Source organism: Micromys minutus (genome assembly GCF_963924665.1).
Source record: "Micromys minutus genome assembly, chromosome: 4".
In the NCBI taxonomy this organism is placed as follows: Eukaryota; Metazoa; Chordata; class Mammalia; order Rodentia; family Muridae; genus Micromys; species Micromys minutus.
Window position 1 is genome coordinate 77,792,610 of NC_137973.1, and position 25,475 is coordinate 77,818,084.

At 40.1% G+C, this 25,475-nt stretch overlaps 1 protein-coding gene across 3 annotated transcripts in view; it reads left to right on the plus strand.

Annotated features, from left to right (window-relative positions):
* The window catches only part of TTLL7 (tubulin tyrosine ligase like 7), a 110,606-nt gene extending 91,245 nt beyond the window's left edge, over positions 1–19,361 (plus strand). For 2 of the 3 annotated variants that reach the window (XM_080915205.1, XM_080915206.1), the window contains exons 20-21: positions 4,901–5,074; positions 15,830–19,361. In XM_080915205.1, the coding sequence (XP_080771331.1) occupies positions 4,901–5,074; positions 15,830–15,950 (295 nt within the window). In that variant the 3' untranslated portion in view covers positions 15,951–19,361. Of the gene's footprint in view, positions 1–4,900; positions 5,075–12,696; positions 12,771–15,829 lie in introns of all 3 variants that reach the window. The other variant, XM_080915207.1, reaches the window with a different exon arrangement.
* Positions 19,362–25,475: the final 6,114 nt, after the last annotated feature.

The following is a 25,475-nucleotide window of genomic DNA, read 5'->3' on the forward strand; positions in this document are numbered from 1 at the left end:
TTAGTTCACTGTGCTCTAGAATTTTTCTCTATACCTGAATCCATTTTTACTTGATTTGTTTGTAGATCCTTTGATTTGGTGCTGTATTGGAATTTCAGCTCTTGCCCACCATGAGACAGCGTGCTATTTATATTAATGCTAGGTGTTTGCTAGAGTCAGCATCTAAAGATACTTTTCTGCTGAGTCAGCATCTGAGGATACACTTCTGCTGAGTCAGCATCTGAGGATACACATCTGCTGAGTCAGCCTCTGAGGATATAGGCCTTCTGACTTCATTGACCACAGGGCTTTATTTCCACACTCATTTTTTGTAACATATTCTGGCACGGTTGAGGTTCCTTCTCACATGCCACTAGCATAACACTCTGAAAATTTCCATGGTGATGTCTTTGCTTACAAACACTGACAGCAGTTGTAAGTCAAACTTACTGTGGGTTTACTAAGCAGAAGACAGTTGTTCACATATCCACTTAATAGTATCTAGAATAAACTATTCCTGTTACCTTCACTTGACAGGTGAGGTAACTAAAACACACAGCGCCTGTCATCTACCCAGGCTCCTATAGAGATTGGGTGAGCCTTTATTTAGACTCGGGAAGTCTGGGTTGAGATTGCAGAACAGGGCAGTGTGCACTGTTCCTAGACAGATGCATCAGAGTTACCACTCACTGGCCACATCAAGTCCCAGCAAGTTATGCCTGAGCAGGCAGAGGAGGGAAACTCTGGGGCTCAATACATCTTAGCTCCATGCCCATTTTAGAGATTTGTCTTTGGGCTTTATTTGATATAAGACTACGTGCTATTACTTGTCTTTGGTCCTCTGCTTGAATCTTCCAAAGTTCTAGTGTATCTTCTGAATCTTTGCCTGTGCAGTGTGTGTGTGTGTGTGTGTGTGTGTGTGTGCCTGCCTTTAGCAGCCATGGAGTCAAGGTGAAAGAAATCTAATCTCATTTTTTAAGAAATGATTTTAATCTTAAAAAAGTGTAGCTTTCTTGGTCAATTACATGGGAAACATTAGGCAAATGTAATTTAAGTCACTGCAGGACAGATTCATACCTATCTCTGTCTGTGAACATACCCAAGAATAAGACGGAACGAATAAGCCACCTTGCCTGCCCGAGACATCAAACTATAATACAAACTGTTCTTGCAGGTTTTGGTAAATTCAGCCCAGGGCTTTTGTATCGGATGTATAATGGTTCTTCTCCTCTTGTTGGATGTTCATGGCCAAGAGCCCCTTGGTTCCATGTAGCCCTCTGGGAGACTTTTAAGAGATATATTTCTAAAGAGATATTTTATTTTAAAGGTTATGGATATATGCGTGTCTGAGAGCATGTGCATGTGAGTTCAGGCATGCGTTGGATCCCCTGAAGCTAGAATTACTGGCAGTTGTGAGCTTCACAATGTGGGTGCTGGGATCCAAGCCAAGGTCCTGCTGGGAGAGCAGGAAGCACTCTTAACACTAAGTCCTCATTTACCACCCCCCAGGAGGGTTCTGATGGTTCACATTCTGACTGTGGTAGTCTCATGAGGAGTGTGGCTTTAGAATCTTATTAAATAAAATCATCTACTGTGTTTTTCTGGACTGAGGGAATTCGAGATTTCTGTGGACTCTATCTAACTCTGGCAGATAACATTTCAATGAGACCTAAAGGAAGAGTAAGAGTTGACTACAAAAAGCGGGGAGGGGGAGTGGTGGGGGGCGAGGAGGGGGAGGAAGAAAGGGGAGGGAGGAGGGAGGAGGGAGGAGAAGGAGATGTAGAGAAAGAGGAAGTTGTAGCTAACTGTATGGCAGAGGGAAAGAATTCTCCAGTTCTCTCTGTACTCAGAGCGAGTTATTTCTAGTTTAGGCCTTTTAGCCCAAAACATTTTCTATGGGAGTTTGTCATATGCAAACTTCTTTATTTATTTTCAAGGTCTTAGTTCAGAAATAATAGAGTCAGGTACAGAGCTGTCCTGGAGTTACTTAAAATATATTCGTCAAAGATTTTCCACATAACTGAGCAAGAAAACAACACATTCGTTTTTAAAATTAAAATCATTCCTTGAGAAATGCGAAGACCAGACTTCTTTCATGTAGACTCCATGGCTGTGAGACCAGCTGTGAAAGGCACACACACCGCTGGGGAGAGCTACAGAGGAAGGACTCAGCGGGACTCTAGACGATCCGGACTGAGGTCCAAAGATGAGCGCAGCACTCGGCTTCACACAGTGGACTGTTTTTCGGCTTTGAGCTGCCCTGGCGTGAAAAACAACGGGCATAAAAGATAGACATTAGGCAATATGTAGTCATTTAAGGCTCTCCCATCTGGTTGTGTTCACAGTAGGTCTTCAACTCTCAAATCTTTCTCCTGGTGACTATTCACTCACTTGACTGACTGTCTAGATTTTTATATAGACAAAGCAAAGTTGTTCTCTCTCTTTTGTCCACCCAACCATCAGTTAGGTTTCCTGGGCCACAAAGGAATAAATAAATCAGTTCCCTTCTTCAGATAAATGTTTTGTGAGAAGTTTCTGTAAGGGAAAGGGTGGGGTGATTGGATGATCTAAGTCTTGCATTTCTCTTTGTTATGATAAGTATTCAGGACTCTACCCTTTACCATATGTCACCAGAGATATCATCTAAAGCCACCCCTTTAATAGTTCTCAGAGGATTAGGGAAAAACGAAAAGAACTATTTAATCATTTAATTTTTCTTTCAGAATTCATTGATGTTGGCACTTCTGTTTCTGGAGAATGTAGATTTAGAAAGCAGGCAATGAGAATTTTAGAATTTTTTAAATTTGAAACCACTGGTATTTCTAAAATATATCATCTCCTTTTGCCCTTGTAAAACCAACACCAAACACACACACACACACACACACACACACACACACACACACACAAGAACCCCACAAAACTTTGTGCTGTTACTTTGAGCAGCTGGGATTCAAGAGGTAGCATAGGAGTTTTCATAGATGCCCTTGCTGACAGGCCCTAACTGAGGGAGGGGGTGGGGGTGGGGGCCGTGTATAGTACTGAGTCTCTACCACAGCTTTCCCGTGCATGGAGGAAGTTCTGCAGTCTCTGACAACAGGACTCAGGTCTTGCTTATTCTTCTTTCTCTGCTGAGGGGTTTTGGTACACTCACACTTGAATAAAACTTAATAGACTAGAATGGGGTGTCCTGCCTGTGATGTCAAATGCATACCCACATTGACACATATGTTCATCTTGAAAAGGAAATAGTAGACCCATCAAAGCTGTTCTGACACAGGCTAGCAAGCCGTCTTGCCTACCATGGGAAGTTGGTAACATCAAAGGACTTAAAAACTAACATCACTGGTTATGGAGAAAGTTACATCCAGTTAAAATGATGAAGCCCCCTTCTCGTTCATTATCCCACTTCATCCTCTCTAAATTCTAAGGTCAGCATAGAAAAATAACCTGTGAGGCCTGGCACAGATCCAAACAGACTATCTCAAAGTATAAAAACATAAATAATACTGTCCAAAATGGAGGGGAATGAGGTAGGCAGACTTTCATAGACTTATTAGGACCCCAGCAGAGAGGGCTTGGTGGGCAGTCAAAACGGGATATTTTCTGTGTATTTACAGGCATACCCAATTTTATTTCTCTCAGCTCAGACATCTAAGATCTTTTAGATTATACAAATGTAAATGTTAATTATTTCCAGTGTTTTCTTGGTTCAATTAAGCAATGAACCTGAATTATCTATTCTACCTGTGGCCATAATATATTTCTTGATAACACACATACATTGTCTTACAGTTAGCAGTAAATTTTGAGTTAATTGAGCTATCAATTAAGTGTTTATGGATCAGAAATGTTTATTCCTTTGCTAAGAAAAAAAAGTATTATATTTAGAACTGAATATTTCCACACCAGAAGAAAATCTGTTTCTTTCAATGAACTTACTTGAGCTTTGACCCTCTAAGAAAATCTGTCATTTGCTGATGACGGGTTGTCTTCAGGACCATGTTGTTTGTTTGTTTGTTTGTTTTCCTGAGAAAATAAGCAGTTGTCTTTATAGAGAAAAAACAAAACAAAACAAAACCCTCAAACATTTTTAAATCGGTAAAGACTTTTTTTTTTTAATTGAAAATACATAAAATGGCCACTGCAGGTTGAAAATTGAGTCTTTGAATTTCCTGTTGGGATTTTGTTTTCTTTTGAATGATTTTTTAAAATTATTATATTTTCTTTGTGAAGACCTACCCATTCTTTCCCCTGAGGATTACCCAAATTGGTTTTTGTTAAGAGAGACTTGAACCATTATGAAATTTCAAGCCTCTTTTCCCTCAAGGTTTGAAAAGAATCCCCCCTCTTCCATCCCTGCGAAGGTATGTGTGAGTTAAGCCCTGATGACTAACTTGGGATTTGCTAACAGTAGCACACAAGCAGTGAGGTTTTCCAGAAAATGATGAGATGCTCTCCCTGGGGAGCAAGTTACCTAGAAGAGGAAGGATGCAGCTCTTATGGGGGTGGGCATCTGTTGGGATACATCACTGTAAGAAAAGACACCTGTGCCCAAGGAAGCTCAAGGGATGGGGTGGGAGACAGAGAGAGTAGGGGGGAGGAAAGAGAATACTTAAAATTAAATTTACAGATACTTTAATATGGAGTAGTTTCACTCTTTAGAAGCAGGAACGAGTAATTTTCTTAGCTATGCAGGTTGGTAGCGCTCATAGCCTTAAAGAGTAATCCTGTAATAATTTGTTTTTTAAGGAACAAAGACTAATTTCCCGATTTGTATCAATTATAAAATATCCCCCTTCACCACATGTGTGAAGGGGCCATTCCCGCCTTCTGGCCCAGTTTGCCTCCCGATGACTGATGTGGCTGTTTGCTGTTCTCAACACTGAACAGGAAGTCCTGTCTGTTTCTATGCCAACAGATCCTCTTGGGAGAGCATCTTCAGTAAGAGCCCGGAGGTGGTGACTCCTCTTCAGCTCCAGTGCTGCCAGCGCCTGGTGGAGCTTTGCAAGCAGTGTCTGCTCGTGGTTTACAAATACACAACAGAGACAAGAGGGCCCATCTCAGGCATTGGTCCTGACTGGGGTAACTCCAGGTATTTTACATTCTCAGTTCCCAGTGAGTTTTGTATAGGCACATGACTTAGTGCAGTTTGAAATTCATAGTCTTCTAAAATTAGGAATTTTTTTATGCTTTCATAACCTGGTATTCTTCTGAAACTGAAAATATATTCATGCTATAATCTGGAAAATAGCTTTCATTTGCAGTCTTTGTTTTTAAGAGACTGAACAAGTACAGCAATCACAGACCTAAAAGGAGACAGATAGGAGGTGAACGGAAACCAGCGTATTTGGCTTATATATTCTTGTTTCCAATAATTGGGTAAGAGCACGTCAAACCGTTGGAATAAAGTTAATCATTACCCCCTAATAGGGATATTTCAACATTCAACTCTGAGAGCAACACAGTTTAGAAGGTACGTTTGGTTTGATATTATTATCCAGCATTGCCAAGCCAATCAGCAGGATGCAAATTCTTGGAAAGTTCTATTTCAAAATCAAGTTTCATGCCTAACGAGTTAAAACATGCAGTTTTTAAAAGCAAGGAACACAGTGACAGGCAACTGTGAAGTTGCAAGATCACAGGGTAAACCAGTAGTCCGTTTTAGACTTCTCCAACACAATTACGGTACCTAGTGCTACTGAAGAGGAGTGCTAACTTCCAGTCTTTGTTGCAGTTTGGTGGGAGATTGAACTCAGGTCCTTGCACAGGATAAGCAGGTTCTCCCTGCACTGAGCTACACCCCCAACCTTTGTCACACTACCTGTATCATGCAAATGTGACACCACTTAATGCAGAAGCATGTGAGCTGTGCAAATGAAGTTATGGTCTAAAACAAGTCAGGGGGTGGGTTAAAGATGAAAGAGCAAATGGAATCCCTGCACACAGATGTAGTAAAATGTCCTGGGCGGGCACTACAGCCCACTCTCTACAACAGTGACCGGTGACCACAAAGTGGATCGGAATATTTTTATCAGAAGGGACCGACACATACACTTGTCCTAGACTTTGTTTTTTTGTACACAGTGTAGGCTGTTGAACCCTTTTGCTTGTAGTAGCCTAATGATCATAACAGTTCTAGAGACAGAGTTCCCTGAGTACCTTAAAGTTACATTGCAGAGTTTTAATGGGAAATAAAACTCTCATTAACGGTTCCGTCTGATTCAAACAAATGACAGCCATCATGTTGATGTTCTAGCTCAGAAACAAAGAGCCTTCACTTTAGGGGTACATGCAATGGGTGACCAGGACGGCTCAGAATCCCACACAGAGGGAGTTTGACAGTGCACTAGCATATGCCTCCTGTAGTACTAGGCCCACAACTCAGTTTCTCTTGATGGATCGCGTAGCTTTTGTGAGGAAGGATAGTTTTCTGGTCAGTCTGGATGAAGAGGCTACACTCCACAGTTGCTGCAGGTCTTTTCTTTGCTTCTAATTCTGTGACTAGGAGAGGTGTCCTTGTCCTGCAATCTTCAGTTCCAGACTTCTGAGAGGTGCTCAGATGAGCCCGGCCATGTTCAGAACCCTTCATTTACAGGAGACTGCTCTCAAAGTGGACGATTCCTGACAAGCCTTACCGGGGAAATAATGTAGATGACCCCTGTGAGTTCTGTAAAACACAATCCAACTTATCTTCTTGAAGGCAGGGTGGAATCAACATGAAGTTTCTACTACCATAGCCTAAGAAGTTTAATTCCTTCCAACGAGGGCTGGAGGCCAAGGAAACATGCAATTTCTCTGCAGAAGGGCTAAGCCAGGCAAGCTTGCATCCTCCTCTTACATCCACTGGTCAGAAGGTGCAGTTCTGGAAAGAGGCCAGAACACAGCGAGAGTTAGCTCTTCAGGGAAGTCCAAGGAGTGGAGGAATATGAACCTGTTAGTGCAATATCTAGCTATTAAAACTCAGATGGCTGTTACAGCAATTTAAGAGTAATAGTTTTATCTCATATGGAAATGAATCTGTAAGTTATAAAGTTTAGCTTGATGGATTTATTACTCTTATTTATAAAGTATACTTGATAAATACACATGTGAATGTATATGTGCAAATTAATTACAAATAAGAGTGTGCATAAGCATAAATGTAACATGCTTTCATGAATTAAGCTTGAGAACTTTTATGAGGACATATATCTTTGGAAATTTTATCTTTAAAAAAAAAAAACCCAAAAGAGAGACAGTTGGCTTCACCCAGTTTTATAGACCTATACACTAACATGACTTTGAATAATATTTCCTAAGAAGTTTTAAATATTATATGCAAGAAAGTGGTTTCTGAACTTGAAACCCTATAAAAATAACACATCAATAAAGAAGACACAGCACACTGAAGTCTCATAATAACCAAACAGCTAGCGTTGGTGTGGGAACCAGGGCTTTCATTTAGAAACTTGTACTGTCTATGCAGTCTCCAGGATACTAACGTTTGGGACTTGCTTGATGCTCCACTGAACTGAATTGGTTGGTAAACTATGGGTTCTCAGACTGCTTTGTAGTGTCTAGGTTTACATGGGTTCACTGTCAACCTCACCTTGGCAATGGAAAAAGAGAGAACTTAGTTTCTGTCTCTTTAAGACTATTTACCTATCTTTGATACAAAAACCCAAACAGAGCTTTATTAACAAAGAAAAACAGATGTTCATTCTCACCTACCACTGACATAAAGGTAAAACCCAAAGCTATATATTAGCAATCAGAAGAAGTGTTAGTGAGGGCGAGCCTCATCCAGCTGTGCTGGTAGCACTGGTGACTGTTCCATAACCTGAAGAAGTGGTTGAAGTCTTCTGCTACCCGAGAGAAGAGAGAAGCAGAGAGATTGCCGGGAGGTGGCCGAGCGATAGGCGTATTCATGGTGGGTATGGCAGGCCCTGGGTTTGACCCGTAGCATCGCTCCCTGTTTCAAGTCCAGAGAAACCCTGTTACCAAATTTAGTTGTACTTGCGATTAGAAAACCATTTATCCAGCCAGGAAAAGAAGAAAGGGGATTTCTGAGGTCCAGCGCTTTGTGACTGCAGAAGGCGCGTAACAAACATGTCTAAACGCCCAGCATCCCTTCTTCAGTGAGGAAGAAGCCAAAGCTGTCTGGCACACCAGCCCCTGTGCCATGCCGCTGAAGGACCTAGCAACACCAGTGAGGAAGCCGGGTATAAGGCATCAGGTTTGAAAGAGAAGTAGCCAGGATATCTGGGCTCCTAAGCTTCTATAGAGAAACCAGGTAACATCAACAACCTTAATGGAATCAGTCAGTCTAAGAGAGTAAATTCTTATTTTCTCAGCAGCAGAGTACTAGAATGTGAAAATGTAAGCGCAGCATCTATACCTTGAAAGAATTTCTAGTAGTTAGGAATAAACATGTATGAGGTCCATATTCAGGAAGATGTAAAAATAAACTTTAATAATTAAAATAAACATTATAATATAATTTTCTCTCAGAATTATTACGTATTCTCCCATTCAATCACGAGCCTGACATCATCTTTAATCTTACTATATTTTGCAGCTTGTTTGTGTGTTTACTTATTTTTGGTAGCAGAAATATTGGTTCTTAGCTAGTTCTAGCATTTAAAAATACAGAAGTGAAAGGAAAACGAGGAAAGACAATCTTAAAACAGAAACATAAAGTAGAATTTGTAAACTACTGGTAGAAAAACCATTGAAGAAGATGAGGTAAGTGATGGAAGGTTGGCAAGCAGGTTGAGCAGTGGAATTCCTGTGGAAAGCAGTAAGCCAGTCCAGACATTCCCAGAGCCCTGCTTCATAACAAAGGGGGTGCATGTTCTTCATAACAGGTGAATAAAGGAAGATTTCTCATACACTGGGGCTAGAAGAGTTGGATATCTAAGTACTGGAAAAGGAAGCTCAACTTTATCCATTAAGATGATGAGCTAAGTGTGCAGTCATGAAGGGTAAAATGGAAAGTCTCCATGGGTAGTTTAGGAGAATATCTTTATGAATTTGAGACATATAAATGGCAATTAGAAAAGTAGCATCAAAAGCATTTCTCCTAAATGAAAAGATAGATGGATTTTGTATTACGATTAGGTACATATATGAATAGTTATCAGCACAGCCTATTTAAAAATGGAAAAAAAAAAAACCCAACAACAAAAAGCTACAGAATAGAGAAAGATGCCTGCCATTCATATATATCATGCCTTGTAACATTTGCACCTTTCCCATATTCAAGACACTACAGAATAACAGAAGAGGGCATCCAGAACTGCCAAGAACACCGAGAAACAAGAATTAGCTTCATGGCAGGAAGCAGCAAAACTGTTGACAGTTGAGCATCACATACACGACCCTTCCACTCATGGCCCCTGTACCAGTCATTTTCCAGTAGAAATGTATAAGAACAAATACAGATGCTCTTACTGCAATGGCCACGGCATGATTTACTCATAGCACTGTTCTAAAAAGTTAGAAACAGCCTAAGTATACAACAGAAGAATTGATACATACTTTATAACATCACACAGTGGAATAACATTCAGTACTCGTAAGGAAAATGGTTTACCTGCATCTACAAGGACAAAGGCTCAAATATGAAATGGAGCAACTTATTCAGGAACAAAAGAATATCGATTTCGTCCTATTGCTAATGAAATTAAAGAAGAAGCAAAACTAGTCTTTAAGGAAGATGGATTTGGATGGGAAATAAGGTTGTAAGTGCCACAGTGACTTAGATGAGCTTAAGTCCATGGGGGAAGAGGATGCTGTAATTCTGAGCTCAGAGACCCCACAGATGCCCAGATGCCCAACATGATGGCTTTATACAACTAATCACTTCAGAATACATATAAACTGAAGGTCATGCTTAATGTTTCTTTCTGAATGTGTATTATACTTTCGATTAAGAAGTTGCAAGCACATGGTATCATTAATGGCCTGAGGCTATAGCAAGCTATGTTGAACTCAGAAAAAGGACCATCTTACTCATGAGGCTGATGTTCAGGACACATCAGATGTAAGTAATATCCGTTGGTGTCACTGTCAGTGTCCCAGGGAGATGGGCAGGCCAGAGCTCATTGGAGTTCTTGAGAGCTGAGAAACAGGTCTCACATTAGTAGCAGGTGACACAGTGGGTATTGGACAGTAGGCCTTGTCCTCTTCCTTTCCAGTTGAAGTTGAAATCACAAGGTACTTCATAATGGATGGCTGCTCTCTAGCATGGAGGTGCTGTATAAATGTGTTGTCAGATATGAAAAGCTGAAAGGCCCAGGCTTTGCTGCTGAAGATGAGAAGTGGTATGACTTCTTTGGAATGCAGCGTGGCATTCTCAGAAAGCTAAATATAAATACATGCACATATGACCCTGAAGGCACTGAAGCCAGGCTCCTAGATGCTTCCACACCGGTTACAGAAGCCGAGACATAGAACCTACTCAACTACCCGTCAGTAAGAGAGAGTATCAGCAGACTGTGAGGTCATGGATATGATGTGGAATATGAGCCGTGAAACAAAGAAATCAGTACATGACACAAAGGAGAAGAAAGGCCAACACTCCAAGCTTGTAAGCAGATAGAAATCACATTTGTGATGCCATGTCTGAGTGTAACAGTCAACTTCATATTCCGGTACTAAAATTCAAGTTTCCTGGGTAGGAGGGGGGATAAAAAAAACATTATTTTTTTATAAATCTAAAAGAAAGTTTTCATATATTTGATTATGTTTTCATCTCCCCTAATCCCTCACACATCCCTACCTACCCAACTATATGTTTTCTCTAAGAAGCAAACAAAACAAAACCACAAACAACAAAAGGCCAAGAAGAAATACACACACACAAAACCCCACAACAATGAGAATTAGTATGTCTAAGCAGACATTTTGTCAATAGAAACAGTGTTGAGTTTGCTTGGTGTTGCCCTTCTATGCCTGGGCATGAAGCAGACCCTGAGTGTGGCAGTTCACTCCGTGAGACTCCATTGGAAGAAACTAATTTTTCCTTTGCCAGTGGATATCAGTTGCAAATAGGGTCTTAAGAGTGGGAGTCTATGTTCACTTTTCTCCCTCAGTGCTGGCTTGACTCTGCCCAGGCTTTGTGCAGGCTGCCACGGTCTGTGAGTTCATGCATGCTTCAGCCCTGTTGTGTGTGGAAGACAATCATCTCTCAAAGTAACCCATCTCCTCTGGCCCTTAACCTTCTTTCTGCCTCCTTGTCTACATATTCCCTGAGTTTTGAGGGGAGAGGTTGATGATGGAGGAAAGAGCATCTTCCACAGATAGTGCTGAACAAATCGGATGGCTGCATGTGGAACACAAATAGGATCCTGTTTATCAGTCACCCCGTGGAAACCTCAATTCCGAATGGATCAAGAACCTCAACATAAGACAGATAAATACCCTGAATCTGATAGAGGAGAGAGTGGAGTACAGGCTTGAGCTCATAGGCACAGGGCTTTGTGAACATGATACTGATAACTCAGAACTAAGGATCAACAGTCAATAAATGGGACCTTGTCAAGCTGAAACACTCTATATGGCAAAAGACACCGCCACACAGGCAAAGTGGCTTCTTACCAACTGGGAAAAGATCATTACCAATATGATAGAAGGCTCGTATCTTATATAAAGAACTAAAAAGGCAGAACATCAAGAAAATGAATCACCTATTGTAAAAATTGGGGACAGAACTATGTAGCCAGTTCCCAAAAAATTAAACACAAATGGATATGAAACACATAAAAAAATGTTCAGCATCCTTAGCTGTCAGGCTATGCAAATTACAACTTTTGAGATTTCATTTTAGCAGTCAGAATGGCCAAGATCAGTCAAACAGATGACAGCTCATGTTGGTGACGTTGAGGATTAAGGGGAACATTTATCCATCACTGGTGGGAGTGCAATCTTGTGCCGCCGCAGTAGAAATCAGTGCTGTGGTTCGTGAGGACTCTACACCTCAAGGTGCACCTCACCATCCAGTTATACTGCATATACCCAAAGGCTTGTGTGTCTTACAGAGGAACTTACGCATCCACGTTAACTGATGCTTTATTCTGAAGAGGCATAAACAACCTAGATGAATGGTTTAGGAAATTGTGGCACATTTACAGATTTGTTTAAAACTGACATCATAACATTCATAGGCAAATGGATAAAACAAGGAAAACAAAACATCCTGGGTGAAGCTGCTTAGACCTCGGAAGATAGACACTGTATCTTTTCCTTTTATGAGTGAAGCAACTTAGAGCCCAGAAGACAGACACTGTATCTTTTCCTTTTATGAGTGAAGCAACTTAGAGCCCGGAAGACAGATACTGTATCTTTTCCTTTTATGTCAAGCCTCTGAAATGTGTGGTACCATCCAAGTAACCACAGTGGTTTGGTACCTAGTAAGGGACTAGGGAAGAGAAGAGGATCTATCAAAAATAGTCTCTTATAAGTGCTTGGCACTAAACTTAGGGCTGTTTCTCTCACCCAAGCTCCTGAAGCCAAGCTGAGGAGAAGAGAAACTAAGAAAATTACTAAGGGTAGAGATTCGTTTTGGGATGGTGGCAGCATTCTAGATTTGCAGGTGGTAATATAAGATTAACATACTGAATTTTCTATACAAAATGATAAAAAATTATTTCTATGTCACAAGATTTCAAGACAGTGAGAAAAGTTTTCCAAAGCACAGGGCACATAGTCTGTTAAATTTTATTTACCCTGCAGTCCTCAAACCAGGAATCTGGGTTCACCTGAAGGAGTTCAGGGGTCCTTGTCCTACTACAGAGAGATGTTGGAAGGTGAGTGTAACATGTTCAAAGTGAATTCCCTATCAGTTTTGGATTGTTCGGTATTCTGGGGGAATCACCAGAATTAGCAATAAGATAGCATATAAAATTCTATGCCAATCTGGAATTTGAAGAGTATGCATTCTACGTCTCCATGGTGGGTATGTGAGGATGAGAAGGAGTTTGGCTCTGGTGTGAAGTGAATGAAGATTCTCAGTGGTACTGCTTCTGGGTACCAGTTAGCTATGAGTTATTTTGGTAAAGCAAAAATAAGCCCAGATAAAAGCCGTAAACCTCTTTGTAATTTTGGTACTTATAGGAACTCTTCAGATATAGTCTATAAATTCACTTCCTAGAGACAGTCTTCCTGCTTTAAAAAAATCAAATTGCATTATTTAACTCCAACGCAAAGAACAATTTAAAAGTAATCTTTGCGGTTCAGCTACAGTGGGTCTCCCAGGAGATATTAGTGGAGACTTCAAGGCAAATAACTTTTATATTGCTCCATAGTGCCCTGTGCCACACAGGGCATTTGCTTTAGGTAGGCAGTGTTTTTACATTATAACTTCATCTGCCTTTTCAAGTTCATGATTCATTTCTTCTTTTTCAAGTCCAAAAGAATGGTTTCTTAGTAACTCCCGCTTCTATTAAAAAAGTTGTGGCGTATAAACCAACCCTATTCTTCTTATGACATTTCATACTTCACATTTCCAGAAGTAAATGAAAACTAAATGTAAGTTGTAAAGTGACAAGGGTGTGGAATTGTCAGGACTCAAAAGTTCAGTCCTGGACAGCAGCAACCCTGTAGATGTGCAGGGGGCTCTGAAACTTTCAAGTCTCTTCGATAGCTATGTGACCTTTGACCCTGTGTGCTTCATAAAGTTTATTTATCTTTAAAATGTTGTGAGCAGTGACATTTAGTTAGATAATTGTTATTTGAGTTAAATGGGTTAATATTTTTAAAGAAATTAGAAGTGTTAGCCTATAAAATATTACTAAATAAGTGTTTAGTAAAAAATAAATTACCCAGAATCCCGCACTTTGTGATTTTATTTATTTCTTGTTTTCATGTGCTAAGTAGAGCTTCTGTAAGGCTAGGGGTGGTATCCCAACTCCTAGGAAGCCATGGGCAGAAGATGGTGGGTTCTGGAGCTAGTAAGAGGCAGTTAAAAAAAGTTTGTGTGACTGTTGCTAAAGTGTCAATAGCATTGATTTATTGGAAACTAGAGTTTTAACTGGAGGATTATCAAAATGGTTCAGCGGATAAAATGTTTGCCCCACAACCATGAAGACCCAAATTAGATTCCCATCCCCATAACCCACATAGGAGCAAAATCTCGGCAGGCATAATGGCCACCTATAATCCCAGATTCTAGGAGATAGAGGACATTTGGGACAGCTGTGAGCTAGAGAGGTTCAGCCAGAGACCCCGTCTCAGTAAGTCAAGTGGAAAGTGATGGAGGGAAACAACTGATTACATCAATTTAAGGCCTCTGTGCTCATGCCCAGGTGACCGTATACACGTGCACGTGTGCGCACACACGCACACACGTGCACAAATGTAGAGGCTGGTAGAAGTTGTTGTTTTCTGTATCATTCCTGATGCATTTTTCAGAAGCTAGAGTATCTCCCACAAGTGTTGACGAGTGAGTTTTGATCAATCAAGCACCTTAGTTTATTTTGCACCTTGCCCTATATATGAAGGGAAGATTTTTTTCCCTATGGCAAAACATATCAGATTAATCATTAGAACGTCACCAGCTCTTGACATCATAATTAATCCATATAAATTACCCTAGTGATATTAAGAAAATAATTTATATAATCTGTGATGTGAGAAATCAGTTGTTTCATTATTCATCACCCATTCTGGAATTTTGATTTAATTTAGTTTGTTGTGTATTATTTTACTGCTCTATTAACTTAATGATTGGAGCAATTATTTATAGTTTGTGATATTAGGTAACAGATTTAGTAGGTATTATTATTCATGATGAAGTAATGTTTATGGATATTATGGAAAATTCTATTTTAATCTGAATGCTGTTTGCTGTTTGATTATAATGAATTCTTTTTTTTCTCTAAGTTTTATAAGAAACAACTGTAAATTTACTTTCCCATTAATATAGATGTATCATAATTCTCACACTGTTCTACACAGAATAGACAGCTGACAGCTCTTGCCCCCCTTTTTCTTTCTTATCTGCCATTTATGATGCTGTCTCTAGAGGATTCCAGTGACCAGCAAAAGAAGTGAAACAGCTGATACTCCCCTATCACTTGTTCATTTTTCCAAGACCACAGCTAATTCCTGGTTTTCTATTGTCACGTCTGTGATTAAAAATTCACCATACATATTTTTGTCTTGACTTTACAGTACATTGTTCAAGTTGTTACTATAACTTTGTCTGTGGAAGCTATGGTTTATTTCCATATCTATATATTGCCCCCCCCCCACCTTGGCTATTCATCTCCTGCCCTAAAGATTGGACTGGCAAAATCTTACCAAGGTTATCACAGGACAAGATAATTTGGATGCATAACTTTTATGTAATTTACAATTTTCAAGGCTTGGCATTGAAAGAAAAACAAGGTCCAGTTTCTTCACAAATGGGACCTGAATTAGCATAAATTTACTTATAGTCCTTAATATTAATTGTGAATATTCACAATTTTATTGTGTACAAGTTGTTATATCCTGATGCAGATGTTACATAATATATGTATGCTTTCTTGTCTTTCTAAAATCACAAAGTGGGAAAAATCACATATTCAGAAATATGTTTGGCTGCATGGTTACATAATTTGTAACTGCAAGTTCTGACTTGTCTAAGAATATGAAGCTTCAACTTAAGAGTGTTTTAGATGAACTTCAGTTATAATGATACATTATACAGTTAGGTTCCATGGTTCTCTAGTTTTGAAACACATGCTACTGTTAATGTGGCTTGCTGAAGTCTCTATGAAAACCATTAATAAAAGGCTCAACATGCCAAAATGTCTGCTTCTATATCACATGTTGACACTACTGCTTTTGCAAATATCTAATTTTTTTTAACTACCTCTTTTAGGTATTTGTTACCAGGAAGTACCCAATTCCTCATGAGGTCACCACTGTACAACATGAAATATAATTCACCTGGAATGACTCGCTCCAATGTTTTGTTTACGTCCCGATATGGCCGTTTGTGAAACTGAATGGAAGATTGCCGTGGGCATAGTAGCAATTCATTTATTTCTTTCAGTTGAACCTTAAGAAAGCTACCCTTATGTGCTGTCTTATGTATATATGTCATATAAGTGTGTGAAATACATACACACATACACTCAAGTAACATATAGATATATATATTTATTATATGTAAGAAGAATTAGCAGAAAATTGAATATAAGATTTAACCTTTCTGGAAATGTAATAAACCGTGTTAAAGTTGTTTACTTTACAAAGACGCAGATGTGGAGAATTTGCTAGGTTTATAAGCAATTACTTCCTACTAGAAATGTTATTTTTGCTGCAGAATGGATCTTGAAGATCCCATCACGGTGTTGTAAATGGTTTTCTAGATCATAGGGCTTTCGACATGAGAACACAGTCTCTTATTACTTCTCTCACGATTAGTAGCTATTTAACAGCAAAACACAAGACATAGATACTTGGGCTTGGCTTGACTGTAGGATTAGGATACAACGGGTTTGTTGTTATAACACACTGTAATGTCCCAGCCTGACTCTCTGAGAGTTTACTCCCCTAGATGGAAATTTAGCAGCTTGTTCTAGTATTCATTTTCAATAAAGACCTGATAAGATCATGGGATCATGCATAGATGGAAGGCAATCCAGAGGGTCAAGAATAAAATGTGAACATGCTTTAATTTGACTGTTCATGGGGAGACATATGAAGAAACAAGATGATGGCAGTGACAGAAACTTTGCCATGTGGCTTCTGTGTTACTATTCCTCGGAAAGCGTATCATTGGTGGGTGTAAGTTTCTCAAATTAACCTCGCAAAGTCTAATAGCAGTAGCTTCTCATTTCACTTAAGAAGTGAAGCCAAAGGCTCTGAAGAGGAGATTCTGTTGAGCACAGGCCTCTGTCCGTTGCTGTAATCTGAAGGGAGTCTTTACTCAGAGTTCGGTGTGAAATTGTCTTCCTGTCCTGGGGCTTCAGTCTTGTGTTTCGGAGCAGCTCTCTCCCATTCTCCCTCACCTCCCTCGCAGCCTGAGAACCAGTGCGTGCTCTCGGTTTTCTGTACTAATAGAGAACATGCCCTATGGATTTTTGGACTCAGAAAGTACAGTGTTTGCTGAAACTTCCCTCCAATGGTTTTACTCGAACATGTTAAGATTTTGAAAAAAATTCAGAATATTTATCACCTCATATCTCCATATCTGTTCCCCATAAAGGAAGAAGGGACTCCAAAGCAGTAAGAGGTCATTTGGTTTCATTCAGAGCTGGAGAGGTGGTGACCCCAAGCTGTAAGATTTAAGTATTTTGTTTCAAAAAACTACCTTTGGAGAGTATACTTTTTACTGTAATAGTCATTTTTTTTTACACATATTACTGGCAGCTACTTAACTTCTTTATGGCTGCCTACCCACACGCATTCCAGCAGAGACTTTTCTTACAGGAAACATCCCACGTAATTTTGTCTTATGTTTTTGAAAGAGAATAAAGCCTCCAGATAAGGAAGATGAGTGTGGTGTTTAGAAGTCCATCTTGTGACTTCTTCTACATGGCATAGATTTCTTAGAATAAATGATTCGAATATCGGACCACTTCAGGATCCTTATGGGAATAATACACAAATCTGCCCCTTTTGGGGTTTATTTGTAGCCATAGTTATTTTCAATTCATGATTTAAAAATCATGGAGGAATAAAAGTGAAAACTCAAAACTCATGGATATGTCACTTAAAGTGATCGGTGAGCGTTACCAACCTAGTTTGCTGGCCGTTCACTTTGTTTGTCTTAAATCAAAATGAGTTTTTAATTGGATAGAGTATATACCCTGAAACTTCTATCAGGTACTAGGAAGATATTTTCCTTAAAAAGGGGGAGGGGGCATGTTCCACATTAGGAATTCTAACCCTAGAAACAACACATTAAAAGCTACGAGTGTATGTAAACACACAAAACTGCCACCTCCCTGTGAAACACCATTGTTTCCTTATCCATCCAAGCAGGGCCTTATTTTGAGCACTAGAATTTTATTGCTTGCATTTTCCTATTTGGACCAGGTGGATAGGATAAAGTTGTGCAGAAAGCCAAGTGCTCATTATTAATGTGCATTACCTGGTGTGCTGTGGACTGAGGTTGTCATAGCACCAACCCCTAATGAGCAGCCACAAGAAGACATGACAATGAACAAGACTCCTAGAAGTCTCAGGAGGCCATAGACAGGTATTAGAGCTATAAAATAGTTCTTAGTTTTTGTTATCGGTTTCCCATGCCTAGGCTTGAAACTTGTCTGCAGTAGAGACAGTGTAAATCTCTCTTCAATAGAAGAGAGAGAAAACTCCAGAAGCTAGTTAATCTTGCCAGGGTTTTTCTTAGAATGGGTTTTGGCTTCCTTGTAGTTAGGTAACTACAAGCAAGAGGATAAGTGTAGGCCTGCAGTGTATAGCGCTGTTTGGTTCCTCACCAAGTTGGAATGCTTCCCCAAGCTAAGATAGGGATGTTTTCCTGACTGTCTAAGTAGTAACTTGTTTGTTTTATGTCCTTACCTACAAACAGATTTCTAAAGGCACAGTTGAGTTTTCACTCCTGTAAGCTAGCCTTATAGGTTCGAATTTGTTAAAAGACCCTGTTGCAATATGAAGAAAAAGTTGTATACGGAGCACAGGGTGAAGCAACTCTGCAGTCTGTAAGCTGCAAGCGTTTGCCTAAAGTAGATCAAAATGCTTTTGTTTCTCAACTCTAAAGTTCAAACCAAAGCAAAACCAAGCCCCCTTCCTTCACCTAATATTCATGCATACACAGAGAGTAAGTGCCTCCTAGACATCAAGAAAATGATTTCATTCAAATTATCTTTTTATCTGGGAAAGTAGATCCGAATGGGATGATGCTGATTTGAAATTTCAGATATTTGAATAGAAATCCGATGCTTTCTTCTTGACATGTCAATGTTATTCTGTGTAAACATTATCTTTAAACTTAAACATATGCAATACACACTATTCACAGATACCAAAAAGATAGATGCATACCTGTCATTACTTAATCTTCTATAAAGCACTTAATCATTCTTAAATATATATTCTTTTAAAAATAGTAAATACCTCAAAAGTGACAGAAAATTCCTTCCTTCTCTATTTAGCAATTGCTACTTTACATTTCGAATCTCATGTACTTGGTTCTAAGCATTAATGAACAATAAAAACAAAACTATACAATTACATTCTTGTGACCTGGTGATTTTTGGACATTCTCTTTTCTATTTAAATTGAGTGTAAATGGCCATGTTATCTACGTATTAATCGTTAAATACTTAGTTGTTTTGAATCAATGATGGCTTGTAAGAAAATGCAAACCATAGAAATACATTCAGAAAATAAACAATTCCTCCCCTCCTACTCCTTCTCTTCTTCCTCTCTCTCTCTGCCTCCCTCCCTCCATTTCTCCCCCCCCCCCATTCTCCATTAAATTCACTTTGAAGCTTTAGCTGTGCATGGTCAAAGTAAAGAGAAAAATATCTCCTTTTAAACACTGGTCTTCCTTGAATTTTTATAGTCGTGTATTTTACCGGAGAAACAAGAAAACTTTGATGAAATACTGGGTAAATTCGGTTTGCTGAGAACTTTAGGAACAAGGTTGAAGTCTGGATACCTAAAATACAGTGTTGATCCATGTGACTTGAGATGTTCTTTAACAGACTCGCCACAGAAACGGATGTATTGGAAAGGCACCTGCTGAGATTGCTTCCGTTTCTGAAGGTCTGCCATGAGGTTGTATATGGTGTGTTGAAAGGAATTCACTCAGGGAACTGACTGTGGTACTAAGAGGGGGTCATCTTGTATGAGACTTCTGCTTCATTACCACACACCACTCAACAGGTTTATCATAAATGAGTAAGAAGGCATGCCTTTGAAAAGTGGTCAGATAATTATTCTATTTCTTTCAAAGGCTAACAGCCATTTCTGGTCCTTGAGTTCATATAAACAGCTATTGTCCATGCTACAGCATCTGAACTTTAGTGGAATCCGAGTTAGAGGGGAGAGAGCTGCTATCACAAATCATGCATCAAATTATCTCCCTGTGCTTGGCTTCTTGTATATGAATGCAAATGTTACAAAGATCTTGAAATGTCAACTAAGTGTGCAGTTGGCACCGCCATGACATGCGCTCCCATGTGACACCTGTGGTGAAGCTACTTCATTCACTATAATAAAAACCGTCAATGCAAGAAACCTATGCTATGTCGTCATTGGGCTTGTTTTTTTCACACGTAGGCTACCTGCTGTTAAGTGTCAGGTCAAGAAAGTAAAACTGCCAACTTCTCTCCATTGGATGGGAAGACAGAGTGTCCAAGACGCCAGTAGCAATAGTTCAATGTGGTTGTACAATATAATAATTATATTATCTCAGGCATGAATTAACATGGTGTAGGGATTTGCAATTTTATCATTTGCCAGCAATAGTCAAAGCATCATTATGAGGAACATTTTGTTTGCTGCTCATCACATCGCTCTTTGAGATGTTCACGACAACTTTGGGATTGTTTTTCTTCATTTGTTTGATTTGCTGAAGAAGGAACTCAAAGTGACATGTAGGGAACCCGGGGCGAGGAATCCCGGAAGGATCCAGTCAGGTAGTGGGTAGTTTGACACAAACTTGCCTTGACTTATTGGCAACCAAATGGTATGGAAATGAGTATGTACTGTGTTTGTGAATGTGTGTGTGCCACTCCGTGTGTGTGTGTGTGTGTGTGTGTGTGTGTGCATGTGTATGTCTATGTGTGTTTATCTGAGTATGAGTATATATGTGCATGTGTCTGTATGTGTTTATGCATGTATGTATGAGTATGTATGTGTATCTACATGCATGTATGTTTATGAGTTTTCCCACACACTTATGTTGCAGACGCTGGGGAAGATGTTCTTTTGTCATTACTCCATGAGACAGGGTGTCTCAAATACACCATTTAGCAAATCACTATTTTTAGCTAAGTTCCCTGGCCAGTGAGACAAAGGGATCATCCTGTCTCCTGTACCTCTGTTCCCTCCAGAAGGGTTGGAGTTAGAGGTACATAGGGCATGTTTAGCCTTTGCTGGGGTGCAACAGGCTCGTGAAGCAAGTCTTTCTACCCGCTGGGCCCTTGTCTCCTCAGCCCCCAAAATTGACCTTCAAATATATTTAAAAATTAATATTTTATAAAATAAAATCTTTTCAGTGATGAAAAAAGATGGTGCTGATGTGTGTGGCTTGATATCTGCCTGTTTTATCAAAGAAAGCATCATGTATCAAACAGTACATGTGTAATTCACAAACATAATTGAGTATTACCTAAGGTTAAAATCTTTGCAAAAATAAAACATTTCAAGATAATTTATGATATTCAAAAACTAAACCTATCATGTTCAAAACAAAATGATTTAATCAGCAACACAACAGAAGTTTACACTAATTTGGAGAGAGTTTTTAGTGATTATTCCTCATATACATAACAAAGGGGGGTGGCAACAGTGCCTGTCGCTGCGGTGTGGCAAAACTGGGGAAGAAAATAGTGAGAGCAAAGGTTGGGTGTGTTGTGTGACTGTGTAGACCTAAGATGATCTCGAGGAAGCACCAGGAGTGCAGGTCAGAGGCGAGTGCTCATTTCACACCAGCGAGTCCTAGTGTCATCTGCCACTGCAAAACAAACCAGACAAGTCCCAGGAATCCCGTCGGAAGAGCCTAGAATCTGTGTTAGTTCTACACTGAGCTCGCCAGGGTATCTGTGCTACAGTGCACTTTCCAAAACTCGTCTTTTATTAAGAAGACGTTGGAAAAGAGGAAACTAAACCAATCCGTACCCTGGTAAGTAATTAAGACAGTGTATTCCAGTAAACAATGGTGTTCTGTCTGCAGACACAGAGAATCAGACCCCGGTGTGGTGCAAGAAATTTCCTAGGCCCCATCCCTTGAGATTTGGCCATTTACAGAGACCATTTAAACCTGATTTTCAAGAACAGTGGCTTGAATCCAGCAAGCATAGCCAGAAATAAAATAAGCCTAATGGTACACAAGAATCAGACAAGCCATTCGCAACAAACATAACTGTGATGTGTGAAGTGGAGTGAAATACTTTAAGAATCCTGTCAGGGTGCCATCAGAGTGGCTAATGAAAAGACATTAAGCATCTATTTATGTGTGATAAAGGCTTTTGTCTTTAATGAGATTCCAACATTACTCACAAGCAGCCAAGTGCTTTCCGTGCTATCTTGGTGTCTATCTAGAAGCTCAAGACAGCCATGTAAAATGATACTTTCAAACGAGAGACCCGCTGCTGATGGAGAAAGATGGAATCCATCCAGAATTTGTCATGTTATTTGTGAGAGACAATATTTATCATGTCAGATGCTTTCCTGTGGCTGTTTTATTTAGAGTAACGCAGTGGCACTTCCCTGAGTAAATCCTGCCACACTTGTCTTACACTGTGCAAAAATACTGTGGAATTATCTGCCAGATCATGACAAATACAGAGGCGGATGCTCACAGCCAACCGTTGAACTGAGAACCGGGTTTCCAATAGAGGAGTTAGAGGAAGGATTGAAGGAGCTGAAGGGGTTTGCACCATAAGAACAACACCAACCAACCAGAGCTCCCAGGGATTAAACCACTATCCAAAGAGCACACAGAGACCCATGGCTCCAGCTGCACATGTAGCAATAACCTTTGTGGGCATCAGTGGGAAGAGAAGCCCTTGGTCCTGCCAAGGCTCAATGCCCAGTGTTGGGGAATGTCAGGGCAGTGAGGTGGGAGGGGCTAGGGAGCACCCTTATAGAAGCAAGGGGAAGGTGGATGGGATAGGGGATATGAGGGGAAACTGCGAAAGGGGATAACATTAGAAATGTAAATAAAATATATCATTTTTTTAAAAAGCAATATGACAAAGCCACCTTTGGTTATATTTAAGGAGTATAACATAAAATGTATTATCATGGCCTAAGCTGAAAAATATTAAGCATTTTGTTAGGTTTTAATTTTTAATTATGTGTATGTATGGGTGAGTGTATGTGGGTATATGCATATGAGCGCAGGTACCCAGAGAATCCAGAAGAGGACACCGTATCCCCTGGAGCTGGAGTGACAGGTGATTTTGAGATGCCTCACATGGGTTTTGGGAACTGAATTCAGGTCCTCTGCAACAGCAAGAGTGTTCTTCACCGTTGAGCCATCTCTCCAGTTCCCCACACTGAAGTATTTCATGAAGTCGCCAAAAAAGCAGACATGAGTGTTGACTGGGTAGCAAACATCTTGGGGGCCACCAACCTTTGAACTATCATTTCATGAGTCTCTTCAATATTTGAGTCAATAATATAATCTCAGAAGATGAACAAATGAGCCTAATTGAGGACAAGAGGAGACACATCCTTTGCAAAGTCGATCAGCTCTGCAATAACCAAACTTTCAAGAGTAATCACGAAGCAGCTGTGTCTAGTTGAGCCATATTGTACTGTGGATAGTGCGTTGCTGGCATTAGGACACTATCCTCTCAATGATCAAGAATGGAATTAATTTTGAAACCTGCAGCATGCTTTTCGCAGTAAAAATGTTAATCTGCATCTTTATAATGCATCTGACTCGGAGGAAAAGTATATGACACCGAATATCTGAAAAACCGAGAATATATAAACCTTAATACATTCTAAGAAAATACCATTTCAGCATATTACCTCATTTTCATTAAAATGATGAAAATGTGAATACAGAGATTTCACTTCATCCTCGGGCTAAAAATAGGTAGATCATCAACATCTAATATCATTTTAGCTCAAATTGGTATTTGTTCAGTAAATGTTCCACTTCATAATGTGAAAAGTACAAAGGGAAAATTCAAATTTGGGCGAGAAATAGGGCTTTAAAAACCAAACAGCTAATTCTATTGTTTTGCCTTCTGACGCTGAAGCTATCCGTTTGTCATGAAATGTTTATCACAAAAAAGAACAGATTCCTCCGAAGCGATCTCGAGTTCATCCAGTACGGCAGCATCTCAGCCTCCCGTTCCTCAGCCAGATCTTGCTTGTGTTTGATCCTCGAATTATGTCATCTTTCAGTTTCAAGCCCCTCGCTTCCCCCATTTCTCAGAGAAGCATAGTTACGTTATCTCAAAATAAAAAAATAAAAAAAGAGGAAGGAAGGAAGGAAGAAAGGAAGGAATGAAGGAAGAAAGAGAAAGAAAGAAGAAAATAAAGAAAATGAAACCAATTGTGTTGACTTTGATTCTCTCAGCTAGAACAGTGAGGCCTCACAGGCATCTGAGAGAGCAGACATGGGGACATTGTGCTGGTTGGCCTGTCACCTTAAGTCAACCTAACACTACCTGGAAGATGGTCTCACGAGGAACTGCTTACACTGAGTAGGCCTCTGGGCCTGCCTGTGGGAAACTGTCTTAAAAGCATTCAGTCCTACAGAGAGGAGAAACAGGCGAGCACAGCCTGCACACGCTTACCCCTCTGCTCCTGACTGTAGGTACAATGTGACCAGTTGCATCTTCCACCATTGAGCCTATTGTAGTGATGGGCTGTCACCTGGGATTGTGAGTTCAAACAAGCCTTTTCTCCTCCAGGCTGCTTTTGCTTAGGGTATCTTCTCATAGCAACAGAAACGAAGCTAGAAAAAGATGATTCCACTACTGCATTGTTATTTCTTTTCTTAGGGACTGAGCCTACAAGCATGGCCCTACAAGCATATTGCTCTGAGAAGCTGGCAAAGGATTCGGCCAAAGTGTGGTGGTTTCTCAGACTCTCTTGTGTCCCAGTAGACCAGAAGAAACTCATTTTAGGATCTGGCACATCCTGAGGTAGCTTTTCCCTCTTCTAACATGGGAGGTATTTCCATAGGAGTCTGCTGAAAAGAAGAAGCAACTTAAGTGAGAAGAGTTTATTCTGGTTCTTGGTTTAAGAAGAGACGAAGAAGGGTTATAGTCATTCTTCCTGGCTTTCAATGCCTTTGCTTTGCCTTTGTCTGTGGGAAGGGAAGGTACTCCCTTCACATCTGCCTTCTCCACTGTGGCAAAGCAGACTATGCAGGCTTTGAGAGTTGGAGCCTCATAGAGAAAGTGAATCATCTCGGGGCTTTAGGCTTTATAACCTAGCCCATTTCCTGTCCACTCTGTGCTTCCTGACTGGAGAAGTGATACCCTGTGTTTGTTGCAGCATTTCTCCCCTGTCATGGTGCTGAAAGGTATCTACAGCCACAAGAAGACAAAGACATCCTCCACTGTTATTCCACGGGAATTACTTGTACATGGGCTGGAACGAGCCATCGTTGGATGTGGCTGTTTTCCCAAGGGCTCATCTATTGTAGCCTTGACCTCAGTGTGCAAAAGGTAGGACTAGTAGAAGACCATTCTGGGTGCTGCCTCTTGCAAGAGTTTAGGCAGCGCTCATAAGAGTTGCTTAGTTCTCCCAAGAGGAGTGGACCTGGTTGTCTTAAGTTTTCTATTGCTGTGAAGAGACCCCAAAACCACAGCAACTCTTATAAAGGAAAACATCTAAGTGAGACTAGTTCATTGTCA